The sequence below is a fragment of the Andrena cerasifolii genome, chromosome 4 (genome assembly GCF_050908995.1).
Source record: "Andrena cerasifolii isolate SP2316 chromosome 4, iyAndCera1_principal, whole genome shotgun sequence".
NCBI lineage: Eukaryota > Metazoa > Arthropoda > Insecta > Hymenoptera > Andrenidae > Andrena > Andrena cerasifolii.
The window spans coordinates 436,450-453,043 of record NC_135121.1 but is presented as its reverse complement, the minus strand read 5'-3'; the positions used below and the strand labels follow the sequence as shown (position 1 = coordinate 453,043).

Genomic DNA, 16,594 nt, shown 5'->3' with positions numbered 1-16,594 from the left:
AATTATGCAGCGTCAACAAATCTTAAAAAATAGGCCGTGGGAGGAGGAACACGGGTAAATAAAATTGAGAAATAATATACGTTTAAGAAATATATATATTGTTACAAATAATATAGAATATAATAATAATAAATAATAGAATATAAAAAAGAATATATAAATATAAAAAAGAATATAATATAAAAAAGAATATAATATAAAAAAAAAGAATATATAAATATAAAAAAAAGAATATATAAATATAAAAAAGAATATAATATATAAAAAAAAGAATATATAAATATAAAAAAGAATATAATATAAAAAAGAATATATAAAAAAAGAAAAAAAAGAAGAATATAAAATACAATTAAATAATAATAAATATAAATAAAAAAAAAAAGAATATAAATATAAATATAAAAAAAAAAATAAATCTAGTGCGGCGACCGCGGTGGTGATGGCGATGGCGATGGTGATGGTGATGGCGATGGGGATGGTGATGGCTGGGGAGAGCCCCAATCCGGTGACCACACCCTCGGCGACGGGGGTGACGGTGGTGGCGATGGCGGTCCGGGGGGTGACGAGGGTGGTGAGTTCTGGAACATAGAAACCCGCGATATAATATTTATACAAACGTCTGATTTTAATCTCACACGATTTCAAAGGTTAAACGCAATAAATGTTAAAAAAATACTGTTCAGTACATACCTCTGCGCTGCCTCGACACTCGGGGGCTATTCTCCACAATCCCATTTCTTTTCGCAAGAAAAATGTCACTCAGAAAGAAATATCGAGGTTGCGACGACTCGATTTGAATGCAACTGGTCTCGACGCATCTCCTGGCTCTTGCATGTCAAAACCCCCTCCTATCATGAAATCGAGAAATGTACAGCTTTGCAAAGTAGGATGCCTTTGTTCTTCACCATCTTCATCACAGGCCACCTGCATTTTCGCTGACCATCCTCCTCCATGTACTTATCTTCTTCTTCTTCTTCTTCACTGAGCGTCCTCTCCTTATTCACTCGCATCTTCTTTCCCTTCTTCTTTGACACATCATTCGACTAGATCACACCACTTTCAACGTGAATCGAACGGGTATTGAACGGTTTTGAACGGCTTTCAACGTATACCGAACGGGTATCGAAAGGGTATCGGACGATTATCGAACGGGTATTGAACGGGTTTTGAACGGCTTTCAACGTGAATCGAACGGGTACTGAACGGCTTTCAACGTGTGCCGAACGGGTATCAAACGGGTACTGAACGGGTATCGAACGGCTTTGAACGGATATCCAACGGATATCCAACGGGTATCGAACGGCTTTGAACGGATATCGAACGAATATTCAACGAGTATTGAACGACTTTTAACGTGAATCGAACGGACGTCTATCATACGTGTATGGTATCGCTTTGTTCATGAATCGTACTACTTCTACATAATAATTAGAACTATCGTCTTAATCTAGCGTACATGCAGAAGGTTGGAGGTTGAGGAGGGTGAAGAAAAACTGTTATGCATTAAAAATTGATTATATTTTACTTGTGTATTTCCCTCTGGCGTTTAGACCACCAGTTGAATATTTTAAATACATTTTGCATGGCACAGTGCTTTGCGTGTCTGCCACATCGCAGAGTATTAATTACGTTTAGCTTATTTAGGGATTTGATATCCTCGTAGTCAATGTCTAGCGTCTCGATGATCACGTCCGCTCTCGTATTTTCATCGAGGAAATCCACGAGCCAATCGCGTTTCTGCAGCCCTTTAACGTATGCGACATGGGGTGTGTCATCTTCCTCGTCGATCGCATCGGCTACAGCTTTCATAATTAGCTGTTTAGCCATACTGTACGGAACGTCTCCATCTTCCCAACGTAGTCCATGATGTTTTGCCACCAACCACCGGATGCTCGATTTGTCGGATTTTGTAAGAAGATATTGTGGCATCGAACTCCCAAAAATATAGTGCGAGAGAATTGTTCCCTTTCGTAGGATAGCCACATCCTTCGCGACAAATCTTCCATCGACGATGAACCCTTGCAGGTCAACGAATGTTGGTACGACCATTATCGATACAATTTAGAGGTCCGTTCGCTTCCAAGACAGACTGGAGAATGCACTCTTTTTCGTAAAGCATCTCAATTTTCACGATGAAATTTTGTACGAATTTGGTACAGGAGAGGGCGGACAAGTAGCGCAGTAATTTAATTGATTTTGCGCACCACATTTGTCAGCGGATTGTATTCAACCACCCGATCGTGCAGAATCAAACAGTAGGCCGTAGTATTTGCAGGTACGTTTTCTTTACAATCAAATTCTATGCGCACATCCACGGTGCTATTCTTGATCGACTCATTTTGTCGCGAGCAATCAATCACCACGAGGGGGCCAAATTGCAAAAATTGGGTTACGGTGAATAATGCCTCGTTGCAACTATGTCCGTAATACGATTTACGAAAATGCGTATACATGTTAAATAAGATGGCGTGCCTATTCTTGTCAAAGTCCAAGTTCATGTCATCGTACGGGTAAAATTCCGAGTTGAGAAAAAGTTTTACAATGGTCAATTTGCAGTGGTCAAATCGAGTAACATCTTCAGTCATCACATTCTTTCGAGCAGTCTGTAGAGCAAAGATAATGTATCGCGGCTTCTCCAACTGTGCAGCTGCCTTCACGGCCCACGAATGCTTGGTCGTGCTCTGTAAGAGAGGATACTCATACAGATCCCACGAGCGAAAACTAATGCTCAGGTTTTGTCCACTTTCCAAAGCATGTAGCAACGACAGCTTATTAACGTCGTTCAGCGTCACGTGAGGCATCCGCCATTGCACTTTAAGTAATTCAATTTCTGGTTCCAACGTCGGCGATCCTATTAGAGAATTGTTATCGTTGCGCGATCGTATTAAAATCAATTCGTGACGCGCATTAATAACCATGCGTTTGTAGTCCTCGCAAAATCCCAACAAATATTTGAGCGGGATGCAAAAATTGAAATGATTTTTCACTATTAGCTCATCGTGCCGTTTCAAGCCCCATCCCGCATTCTCCATATTTTTGTCTTCATCAGATGTCATCGATACATAGTTTTTAAGCGTGCTAGTTATTCCAACGTTTCTGTTGCGATCAATCTCCACACCATTCAGTTCATATCGAAACTCATCAAATATGAATGCCATGCAATTATTTCCCAACATCACCGATGATACATCATTCGGCTTATTTATCGTCAATTTCCCCTCCAGGTAGAGGAAACTTTCACACGGTAATGTGTATAAATCCTGTTGCTGTATAGGTATTCTTATCTCATCGCTGTATCCAAACGTCGTGTTGACGTAAGGGTTGTATGTGTGAGTCTCAAGCTTGACGATGCGATCATCAAACGTCGGCTTCGCGCCAATGCTTAGAATGTCAGTCATTTTTCAACTTAATTGTGTACAATGAATCCCAGCGATTTCAAAAATGCAATGTTCGCAGCACTGAACCTCTTCTTTTTAGCGTAATCAGAGCTGTTGCAGTTGCAGTTGTTGTTGTTGTTGCAGTTGTTGTTGTTGTTGTTGTTGTTGTTGCTGCAAACAATTTCGTTTGGAAGAAACGTGTTTCTGGAGTCGTTCAACACAAGCATCTCACACGACTGCACCACATGTATTATCATCGACGTCGTCGTACGTGCAGTCTGATGGTAATCTCTTCACCTCGAAAATCAAGCAACCGCCCGTCTTGATCCACAACACGTATCGTTAGATCCGAAATGACCTGTGCGGTGATTGGAAGGTAAATGATCTGCGCGGGCGTTTCCGATATCTTATATCCCGGCGGTACTCTGGGAGAAAATTCATGTATGGTATGTACGCGCTTTCCATTGCTGTACGCGCCAGCGGTCACGCTACATTCTACGCGAATAATGTTCACATTCATGATTTTAATCGGATCGTCCGATTCGTACCACTGTTCCGGTTCTAACACGCGATTCGTCGCGAATCCCAGTAACGATCCAATGTTATTGGGCTTCGTAAAGTCTACAATGAACGAGCAGTACAGCTTTTCATGGTGTTGTTGTTGGGACGCAACACTATAGGATACTCATCGCTGTCTCTACCATCGTTGGCATTGGTGCCATCGAGTTTTTGAGGATATCGCTCGAGTAATCGCTGTTTCAAATACTTGGCAATGGCGTCTAATTCGTATGAACCGTGGGGAATCGTAATGTATTCATGGCTGGTGTCGACGCTGCTGTTGGTCTCATAGTTTGTGGTGAAGTAGAATTTATCGTTGCTGGAGTCGATGTTGGGTATTGTATGGTAAGTTTCAAGGGTTGTTAGACCAAGCTCGTAATCATCGTCGCTCAAATCTATGGGTGGAAAGTAGCTCACCGCGAGGGTGCTACTCTTGCCGGTTAGAGTGAATGTTAACGACATATTCCAAGCTGTACGACTGGACTCGTACTGAATCAAAGTGGTGAGAAGTCAATCCTTAAATTTGCAACCAATCGTTTGTAGAAAGCGTAGACATAGTTGACCACAATTGCTCTGATTGTACTCCTGATAAGGCGCGTGATTGTATTCGATTTTCACGACATCTTTATCCAGATATTGTACCAATTCCTTAGGCGGCCGAAGATTGCCAAAGCTGTCGAAGTATACAGTTCGACGCCCCCTTTTCGCATACGCCACCCAATGAGTCCCCGGTCCCTCGACATTATCCAAATTCACGATACCGCTCTCGTTTCGGCGTACTCCTCCAACAGGTAGTGCATTGCGCATAAAAACACCTCTAAAAAATGGAATACGCATACGTTTTGCCAACTCCCCCAATTGCGCATCTGTAGTTACGCCCTCGGGCATTTTTATTGTCTTTTCAGCGTTTTTTTTTTTTTTTTGTTTCGATATTCCCTGTCCGCGCTTGTATGGTGCGAGATAAAGTCCGCGACCTTCCATGGTGCGATTATGACGCTGCATTTCCTGCAGCTGATGTTGCGCCGCCTTATTATCGTTTACCGCCTTGGCGATCCCCGCTGCTCCACCGGCTAATGATCCGAGAACACCTAGCAGCGGGAGAAGTGGTAATATGCCACCTCGTTTTGCCACCGGAAGTATCCGCTTTTGCGATGCTCTCCTTACAGTCCTCTTGCGGGGTTTTGTTTTCATCCCCATTCCGATTTTCGTCTTAGCTTTCATAGCTGCCCAAACAGCTGTAGCAGCACCTCTTTCACCCAGAGTCGAGTCTCGCGCAACGATGCGTTTTCGCGCTTTGTCAGCGAGAACCTTATCTGCCGTGTGCCTTTCACCGAGGTCGTTGCTACGCGAATATGCAATATCGTGTTCGCGACACGCTGCGTCCAACGGATTGATGCCTCGATCGCCTCTAGCCAATCGTTTTGCCAGATGAGTTCCTGGACCACAAAACTGATATCCCGGAATATGTAATTCGATAGGTAACGCGTTTATCGCCCGATTTAACAGACCACAACCTTTCTTTACTCTCTTCGACGACATTCGCTGCAGTTTTTAATCAATGGTGCTGGACCGTCGATATGCGTTCGCTGCCAAGGGCGATTATAATGTACCAAGCACCGACGATACTGCTGAACCTCAGAATCGACTTTTATATGCTCGGGGAGTCTGTCCCACAACTGATCGATGTGTCTGCCAAACTCTCGCAGTAGAATAATCTTTGATATATATTTCAACTGCTCAGCGGTTTGGTCTCGAATATCACAATTATCCGACAGGATCAGAAGCATTTTGAATAATGAGCTGTTTCGCTTCGGCGCGAGCCTATAAATAGAGCGCACCGCAGCTTCGACGTATCAAAATCATTTTTCGCAGTTCACGGAGAGTATGCGATTCGTGCGACAACCTGTGGCGATACACGTGACTAATTTTGATGATAAATCGCAAATGATGTCTCCGAAAACGAGACGCAGACACGGTAGCATGCTACCAAACACTATACGCTGCCTCATTTGTGGCCCATCAAATTGTGGAAAGACCAACGTGCTGGTCAGCTTGTTGGAAAGTCCTCACGGCGTGTGCTTCGAGAACCTGTACGTGTATTCCAAGTCGTTGCAACAGCCAAAATATAAGTATTTGGAGAATTTATTGACTGCGATAGATGAAATTGGCTACTTTACATTTTCAAATAACAGTGACGTCATCCCACCGAGCGAATCGCTTCCGAATTCCATTTTTATCTTTGATGACGTGGCATGCGACAAGCAAGATACGATAAGGGAATACTTTGCAATGGGACGCCACTCGAACGTCGACTGCTTCTATCTCTGTCAGACGTATGCAAAGATTCCCAAACATCTTATACGCGACAATGCGAATCTGTTGATACTGTTTAAGCAGGATGGTACCAACTTGAAACATGTGTACAACGATCATGTAAACACTGATATGTCTTACGAGGATTTCTGCGCTTTGTGTCGTAATTGTTGGCAGCGGGAGTATGGTTTCATGGTGATAGATAAAGATAGCGCGATGTCCAATGGGCGTTATAGAAAGGGATTTAACGAGTTTGCGCTACCGTGAGATGCTCAATCGTCGTCAACACATCGGTGGGAAAGCAACGTCTGCGATACAATGATGATTAGTAGTCAGGAGATTAAGGATCGCGAGAGAATAGCGATGGAAATTGCAAAAACCAGCAAATCCATTCGCAGGAAACATCAGTCTTTGAAGACTGACAAGATGGATGACGATAACGCGCTGGAAAAATACTTTAAACCTATTACCGAGCCCTTAAAACATATTGTGGAAAATACTGCTGAGACAGAAGCTGACATATCACCTGCGACGAGTATGAGCATTGAAACATTAACGCCTAAAACAAAAATCCGGCCGAAATGGAACGCAGCGCGTAAAAGAAATAGTAAACAGTCATACATGTCATTGGAAAACTCGCTCGTAACCTCCACACCAGTTCAATCGAAGCGGAAACGGTTGAATGTCGCATCAAACGATTCCACGGTTCCTCCTGCGCCAATAAATACATTTCCCGATGTACAGTCGCTCACAACCAATGATGACGAAGACGTGTATAAAACTTCTGCCGATGAGTCGCTTGCAGCATCTATTAGAGAGCAACTCCAAACATCCGAGGGGCAAGAAACGTTTCGCAACCATTTCGGTCCGCTGGGACAAAAATACATGAGCGCAATCCTAAGTGGAGATAGGGATACGACCATAGATTATGTGTACGGTGTACACATTGGTGGTAGTGGAATGATGCTGGGGGATAAGGTTTTCGATATGGACAAGGATGATAATATAATCATAGACGGTGTAAGATATGGAGGAATGCCTGGTCTGTACGAACTGATTTTCAAGAGAATTCCCGATGATGCTATATACACAGATGCTGATAAACAAAAATACAAAAGTATACTGCTGATGACGAATGCTCACAGACGTGGTCATAACGCACAAAACCCCATATAGGGGAACAAAGGATACAAGTACAAACATGTAATTGCACCACTACTACCCCGTGTATTGACCAGTAAAGCGGGGAAAGGTCTAAGGACATCGCGAGTCATGGTGGTAAACGATAACAAGATCGATTATGTGCACTGGGATGATCCCAACGAGCTGGTGGATCGATTGCGTTTGCTGGAAGCGTCGTGTCAGGCGGGTAACAACTCACACGATGACGAAATCCTATCGATTATCGAGGAACTCCGCGAGGCAGGCCTCATTATAAATTAAACCGCACGCCGATGATGTGCACTGTATGCGTCGAGATGCCGATCAACAAATTTGGGGTATCGCTCGAGAAGAGTGGAGCAGCTACAATGGACTATTACAAATGGAGCGGCATGCTTCGAAATTATATGCGTGATAACGCTCTTTGCGTGACCGGTGCCGACTTTGATGCAAAATCGCGCAAGATACGACGCGTAGCTCAGCCGGTCGCCGACACAGATGCCTTCAATAAACTATACGTGAAAAAGAGCATTAAACTTTTGAGAGAGCAGCAGGAAGAATTAGAGATGAAGCTGGTCGCGTTTCAGAGAGATATGCAGACGTTGCAAAACAGCGTTCAAAAGATATCGCAAGCATTGAATCCTATCCCGCAGCAACAATGCGAAGGAGAATCATGCGAGACGGTTGAACTTGTCCAGAATTTCCTTGGGGCAGTGGAGAGCACATAATGCACGTACACGATAATTATCGCATCATTCGTGGCAAAGATACATCTGCGATCAAACATACAGCCATTATCGAAATCCATGAGTGAAGAAAACTATGGCCACAAGAAGCTACAACTTGTGGAGGAATTGCACGCTCCAGCTCGAAGACATTTTCCTCGGAGGCGCGTCATAGTGCGTGGATACGACGATCTGTGGCAATCTGACATTGTAGAAGTGCGTCCATACTCGCGATTCAACCTGGGTCACCACTACATACTCAGCGTCATCGATGTGTTGAGCAAGTATGCATGGGCGTTGCCGCTCAAGACTAAAAGTGGCGCTGAGGTGACTAAAGCGTTTGCAAAGATATTTAGAGATCGATATCCGAAAAATTTGCAAACCGATCAAGGAAAAGAATTTTACAACACCGATGTGCAGAAACTCTTGAAGAAGCATGACATTAATCATTATTCAACGTATTCGATGATGAAGGCCTCCGTCGTAGAACGTTTCAATCGAACTTTGAAGAACAATATGTGGAAACTGTTTACGCTCAATGGAACCTACAGATGGACCGATGCGCTACCGCGTCTACTTGCAGAGTATAACGCGCGAAAACATAGAACCATCGGAATGCGTCCTTGCGATGTTACCCCTGCGATCGCCGACAAGCTGCTAGCCACCGTATACAGCAACATAAAGATCGCTGCTCCAGCGAGATTCGAGTTGGGCGAGTTTGTGCGCGTGAGCAAATTTAAAACCATCTTCGATAAAGGCTATACGCCGAATTGGACAACGGAGGTGTTCGAGATAGCCAAAGTACAGACAACTAATCCCGCGACGTATCTGCTCGTCGATTCCTGTGGAAAACCCGTTGCCGGAGGATTCTATGAACACGAGCTGCAACGCGTCGCCGATCCTGATGTGTATCTAGTGGAAAAAGTGCTGCGTAGAAAGGGGGATAAGGTATACGTCAAGTGGTTGGGGTTTGATAAATCACACAATTCTTGGATAAATAAAAATAATGTATTGTAAAATAATAATAATAATAATAATACATGGTTCAATAAATACAATGTTATACATACAAGTTCAAATTTCTTTTTTTTATAATATTTTTATAATGGAATTTTACAACGGAATTTTATAATGTCCCCAGGGCAGAGTGTCGGTAGAATCGGGTACGATATACCGCTTGTCGTCGTATGGACTTAGAGCGATTTTGGATTCTGAAATGGTGTACACTTTATGCAATTTAGACCGTATGCATGATTGCCTGCGAACCATTTCGATCTCCTTTTGCAAACACTGCGCGTAGTCGTCGAAAGTTATCGTTCTGGCTATGACGTTGGTCTTGACGCCTTTCGCTTTTTTCGTGTCTTTTTTACCGTCTACGCGAAGTGCATACATTTTCGCTCTAAGACCTGCGAATTCGGTCATTATCATCCCATTATTTTCGTCCTTCATCAGCCCCGGAACCTTCTTATTTAAGCGCGGCATATTATATGTATTGTCAGTAGGATAATCGCTTGTGTCGAATCTATCGATATTGCGTTTCACGGACTCGTAGATATCATCGCATCGAATGTGATAGATGAAGCTATCAGTGTCTGTGTATAGAATTTTACATTTTTGACCATATAGTGGAGACATGTACTTGTGATGAAATTCATACAAACAAATTTTTTATATGTCTAGAATGCACATACCCACATATATCGGTTTGTTGAATTTCACCTCGAGTTTTCGCAATTCAACAGCTATTAAATTTTCCGAAAAAACACTTCTGCTGTGGAAATTCGGTTTCGCGATCATTGCCTCCGCACCATATCGCCCTTCCCAATGTGTTAAAAGTTTTACGTCCACCTGATTTCGCACATTTTCCATAGTTTTACCGAATACTGTGTTGTTCATCAATTTGTACAAATTTTTTTCAAAGTCGTTTGTCGCGCATGTTCTAAACCGTGTATTGAGTTCGATGTAATCGCGGAGCCAGGGAGATTGAGCGAATTGAAGCGCGCGGTGTATCTTTGTAATACGAAGACCGTGACTCGTGCACTGCTGCAGGTTGCGATAATGGATAACGTAACACTGCTTATCGTATACCGTCGCGAGTAACTTGTCCTGTCTGCTGCCAGGTGGTTTGGCACGCGTCGGGCAGAACGGTAGATCGGCGTGAGCGTCGTGCAGACGTTGCGGGTATTCCAGATCTACCTCGAGAATGTATCCCGTGGGCGAATCGACAGCGATCGAAGACACGTCAAAATTTGCGACATCTTCGACCCATTGAAATTTGGCGTATGGTAGGGGCTGGCACATTGCCCATCCGTACAAGTTGTTCACGTCAAAGTACATCAAGTACGATGACTGTTCCGATGGGTTGTAAGATGACATGTACTTGTTATTGGCGTGTACGTATCTTCCGGAACATTGGCTTAAGCCGCCACGTATACCGCGTTCGATAAACATGACCATATCAATGTCTGTGAGCAATTCGAATGTAATTTTGGTATGTTTTAGCATGGCATCCCACGTAAAGCCAGGTAAAGTATAATAATGCGCTGAATCTAATCCGTAACTCTTGATACAACTTTCGCGAAAATTTTCAAAAATATCTGCCAATAACAAGACATCTGTTTTCAAATACAAGTCGCTGTATTCGCCCAAAGTTCTAATCCTGAAACGCTGCCAGACAATCTCGGCGTGCGCGTAATCGCTCTTGGATACAGTCTCACCCGTTAACGAACTGTAGAATGACTCGCGCTGTGGTAAGCATGGATCCTGCAGCTTGTTCGCGCAATCAAGGTATTCGTATGGAAATACACCCTTTCGCGTCAATAAATTGAAATCTTCGATGGATAATGTTTCAAATTCGGATCGTAAAATTTTTAATTTATCCGCGCTAAGAAAAGATGCTAATTTGTCGAGACTGGTATTGAGAAATTTGTATGAATCGATGAATCGCAATTTAATACATTTTCGCGAGTCTGAGTCAGCCGTATCTTCAACATTTTTTTGTGAATGAAATGTACTTTTCTTTCGTTATGGGTAATACGTCAATGCTGCCTTCGAAAGCGGTAGCTATTTCCTCGATAATGAAATGCGAATCGCAGCCGGATAAATTATGGAAAACTATGGGGATGTAAAACGCATTTTTATAATTTAAATTGCACTCCGAATGTGCTGGGCCTCTAAAGCGTCCGGATAGATGGCAATGATCGCGAACTCGTACATCTTCAGCCTTGAATGGTTCTTCACAAATATGACAGTGTGTTGCATCGCGAAATGTCGCCCATTGTTCGGGAGTTAAATCAAGCATGGGAACATTGTTGGTCAGAATGGGTTTGGCGAAGTTTGCAAAATTTTCCAGTTCGTTGACGAACCATGAAACACAATCCGCGTCGCGGCGACATCGATACGTCGACAGTGATGTATCGTACGAGCAATGCATATAATATGCAATGCTGTGCACTTTATGGTGTTGATACGCGCGCAATTTACTATCCATTTCACCCATTCGGTGATTGTCCTCTGTTTTTTCAATGATGCACTCAAGATCGGCGTACACCACGAAGGGGAGCCGCTCCTTCATACAGTGGTTGCTGAATTTGAGCAGATTGTTTCCTACGCTGGGCAACAGGATGGCGCAATCATTCATTTGCCCGCAGTCCAGCGAATGCGCCTCCAACTTCTCGGCAGATCCAAAGTAGTGCATGCATCTGCAAAAAATCAAAAATTTTTTTACTTAATTTTTTTCAACGATATTTTTCAACGTTTCATAAGTTTATGTACATACCGATCGCAGATGAATTTTTTTTCTCTGTGCCTGCTCAACTGCATGCTCACCAGTCGGGATAAGTCCTTGATCAGCACAAAGTGCCCTACATCGCCGTGCTCATGATTCGGCGTGTAGAGCAGATTGACGTGTCGATCTCTCTTTTGGCTGGTGAGACGCAGCGGAAAGACCGTCGATCCTTTCTCCATCCCGAAGGTGTACACGTTGACGGAGATGCCGTTCTGCCGCTCAAACTTCCCAAGCTGCTCTAGGGACATTGGAAACTCAATGTCTTGGAGATTTAGCACCAATGTATAATGTGGATATGAACTTGGTCGATGAGGGTTTCTTTCGGCGGGATGGAGAGCTGCGACCACTGCCCGCGCGAAGCAGGCGTTATCCTCGGATCGCACGCTAATTGTCGCTTTCTTCATCAATATTTCCCGTGGCAACTTGAAGTGGCACCCTGCGCGCAGCGGATTGTACTTATTAACGTTGACGGTTAGGTTGAGAATCCTCATCAATGCCCATCCACTATCGCGTTCCTGAAACTCTTCCAACGATGCCAGGGTGGGTTCGATGACGCATCGTTGGTACCACTCCTGTAGATCACATGTACCGAAGAGTTCGCAGTTCCGGGTATTGATGCTTTTGCAAGCATGTTTGTCCCCCGCCACAAATTCGCCGTTGAACACAGTGTTCACTTTGAGGTTCTGATGTTTCCTCAAGGCGCCTCGTACATACTCCAGCACAATGGTCCCCGCATCCTCGAGGAAGTTGCGCGGCTCGATATAGTTCGAATTTAACACTGCACCAGTTAATACGCGGGTATCGAACGCAGTGCCTATTTCGCGCCACAAAAGTCCTGTGCTCGAATGTCCAGCACCTTCATGCACGAAACGTCCGCGCAACGAATATTTTAGTCCTTCGAGATGAGCGATACGAGCAACCAGCGATTGCTGAACACCGATCGATAATCGCGGGCGTTTCACTCGGCTGTGTTCTTCCAACGATTCGATGCACTCGTTGCACCGTTCTTCCCACGCGAGGTATTCTTCCTGTGAAATCAATCGCGCAGATTGATCCAACAATTGGCGTTCTACTTGCGCGAATTCTCCCATGGTTGTAAATGAAATATGTCTTTTCCTCGCAACACGTTGCAACGATTTGAGGCTTTGTGCAGTTTAGAGTGCGCTTTTTAAGACTGATACCATGGTTTGGTATCTCTGCCTAACTCTTTTGGCGTACCCCCTCCCTCGAATGCACCGCATGCAAAAACGACGATCCGTCCCAGCATGGTTCTGTGCAGTTTCTACCGATACAGCATAATTCTTTCTATGATTCGCGCGTATGACGAATTAGCGCGCAAAATCATCTGACACAGTTTCTGCTGACGCCGCATAATTCTAAGATTCGGCGCTTTCACAGATATTATATTACATTCAACACGTGTCGAGACTTTTATCCTTGAAGGTGGGGCTCAAATTACATACAATCGCGCGATATGCTGCGATGTTAAGATTGGAAAACATTATGGAAAAATTGGTAGCTTTAAAATAAAATGCTGTGGTGGGGGAGGCAATTGCACCTCTATTTAAGCCGAACTCTTGGACGCTATTCCATCAATCGCTCAGTAGCCTCAGTGACTTTGACGGAACAGACGGTACTCCGTAAAAAATATAGTGCACATCAAAATGTACAAACACAGCTTAAACGATTCATCCTGCGCAGCCGGCAACGATGGTGGGTTTCCAAATAAATGTGAACAACAGCAGCAACAACTACATCATCATCAACAATCCAATAGGAGGTATGTACACGTTACTATACACTTTTCATTTACTTCATTCACTGTAAACGCAAAACGACCGAAGTATCAATTTCATGTACTTGTTTCTTACAGTTCTGGATCCGTATCGCTAAAAACGATGAAAACATCGAAACCATCAATCGTACGGATCCTGGGGCGTGATTATCCACTGACTGCAACAGCTTATAAACGTCTAACTATAGGAATTCGCATTGGTATGGATTTGTGTCACGTTGAGATCGCCATAGCCGACAATAAAGGCAGCGAGTTAAGCTTTTCAATGTCTACGTGGAAGCTCCTGCTACAAAACGAGGTGGACATACTCCAACGATTACGCAGCAACGCAACATCGCCCCAAACTCACATTATAATTGATCATTTACGACTAGAGTTCACGCGTATGCATGATGATCAACTTATTAAAATCACCGATAATCGCGTTGTCATATATATGACTGAAGCCACGATGTGTAAATTATTCGCGTACAATCATTGCATTGAACATATGTATACGTGGCTAACTGAAAATATGTACTCTGTAAGCAGTAAATATGCCACTTTCGTAGACGTTCTACGTAGCGCTACCGCGCCAACAGATTATGTAAAATTAATTTCTGAAAGCGAACACTTCGAACAGCATTCATTGATTGATTGTGAATTGTTAGCATGTGCAATCAATCATATTGTGCATGATGCTCGTAGTAAAAAATGTTAAATTATATTCTTTTATGATTTGTACCATTTCATTCATCCATCATTCTCCCCGTCATCTAATTTTAAGATTCCGCGTTTCTGTGTTACATTTCATTCTTCGCGCCGCCAAGTGACATCACCCTGCACGGCTGCTCCAGAGGAGTCGAATTACGCGAGATCGCGCGATACGCAGCGACGTTAAATCGGAACGCTTTGAAATACTGTTAGCTTTAGAATGCATGCGATTCTATCCCCTATGTAGTGGTGTCTCTTTCCCTCCTAGAATTTTAACTTTAAAGTAATGCTCCGTCTCTTTCCCTCGAAGACGCGGTGTCGAGAAACGCCGATCTTTCCCGACATCGTTCGAAACAATTTCTGATAAAATTTCTCATAAAAATAAATTATTATACGTCGACGTTGTGTGTGTGCGTGTCACATATGTGACGCTCCGTTGGTTTCGCTATATGTACCATTCGGAAAAGACTAATGTCAGAGACGGCGTTTGGGGGAGTTGGTTAGGCGGCTGACTCGTACCGCGGAGGTCTTGGGTTCGAGCCCCGTCGCCCCGAGAAGTTTCTTCATTTATATTAATATCATAAAATTAATATTTCCTTCCTTACCGACAGTCTGTTGTACCACGCTCCAGAGTAGCACCTTCCTTACCGACAGTCTGTACCACGCTCCAGAGTAGCGCACCGTCACCCCGCGGTTCCTCCTCCTCCTCCTGCTCCTCGATGATACCCCCGCACCGTCACCCCGCGGTTCCTCCTCCTCCTCCTCCTCGATGATACCCCCCACCACTCCGCCATCTCTATGACGTCATCCGCCGCCAGCCCGCCGACAAAAAAACAAATTTTCAAATTTGAGTTTCAAGGTCATGATCATGACCTTGAAACTCAAATTTGAATTAGAATCCCCCTTGTCTTACTACTCATCGGGTTTGCATTTTTTTATTCGAATTTTCGAATTTAGTTCACTAAATGCTCAGGATATAGGTACTATTGTGAGAGATTTGAAAAGTATAAGTGAATGAAAAGCGAATATATCGTTTTGTAACATTGTATTTCACGAAGAAGCAGCGATGCGTCGTCGAGAACGATACATTCAAGAATGCCCGTTAGCAACGCAGTCGCCCCGAGCCTCCCTTGTTTAGGCCCTGTCACAGTCCGCGGAAGGTTTAATGACACCCCCAAGTGCCGATCAATGGAGAAAAACGAATTACAAAAATAAAAAAAAAATTCAAATGCGATGAGGCACGGATTCCCGTCCTCCGATCGATTTCAAATTTTGCACACATTATTTTTCCCCCAATGGCACAATTCTGCGGGGTGTCCAGAAAAAATTGAAAGTCGAAAAATAAGGTACCCTAATGTACATACTCCACACCCGTAATAATGGTCATGTAAAGAAAAATACTTAACACTATTACTCGGAAGAAGATGGCTTGAATCGATACGCTTGTATCAAAGAATTAAATGATTCAAGTAAAAGAAGAAGTATTTTACAACTTCATAATATAACTTGAATGTACATACATATAAGCATTTGCAGAAAAAAGATCACAGGAATGTATACAGAGTGTTTCATCAAACTTTATTATAGTACCCGCAAAGATATAAGGAGGCCGTAAAAGTGGTAGCGCGTAACTGTTTACATGTTTCGAGAGTCGAAACGAGCGAATTGACAGATTTATGGGCAGATAAGAGGCTGCGGCCTCACTCAGGGCCGGCCTCAGAGTTCTGGGCATGTGGCCTGAGACTCAATTCCTACTGATATTCTTAGGTACGGCTCTGGGTGCCGGGGCCTCAAAGAACCGCGCTGTTCGAGTGTTTAATTTACGACCTCCCTATATCTTTGCGGATACTATATCTGGAATATTTCTGCTATATTGAAAATTTCTTAAAAATGTTTCCTACAAAAGTTTCATAGTTTTGTGGGGGCCGGTGTATAGTAGCAATAGTTTTATTCTGGTGGGAGGGGTTAATGATATACGAAGATCAAGTTTTTTTTTAAAATTGGAATGCTATATTATATCTGTTGGTACACGATTACGACTTTAAAGACGAATTTAACTCAGACCAAAATCACAGTTCACTCCCGATATCGGGAATCTCGTCGCCTTTTTGTGACATACGCATCTGGGACAGAGCTCTGCAACGGGCGGGTATATCGCGGGTCAACCCGCCCGTTACCCAGCCGT

At 43.6% G+C, this 16,594-nt stretch overlaps 2 protein-coding genes across 4 annotated transcripts in view; one reads left to right on the top strand and one right to left on the bottom strand.

Moving 5' to 3' along the window:
• Positions 1 to 16,594, top strand: part of LOC143368023 (superkiller complex protein 3) — a 234,958-nt gene that overhangs the window by 169,612 nt on the left and 48,752 nt on the right. The gene's annotated exons all lie outside the window — the stretch shown is intronic.
• LOC143367915 (uncharacterized) lies at positions 10,656 to 12,100 on the bottom strand. Its single transcript, XM_076810183.1, has 2 exons — positions 11,913 to 12,100; positions 10,656 to 11,835 (listed from the first exon to the last, which is right to left on the bottom strand). Exons 1-2 carry the CDS (start codon positions 12,098 to 12,100, stop codon positions 11,121 to 11,123), a joined length of 903 nt encoding a protein of 300 aa, XP_076666298.1. The 3' UTR covers positions 10,656 to 11,120.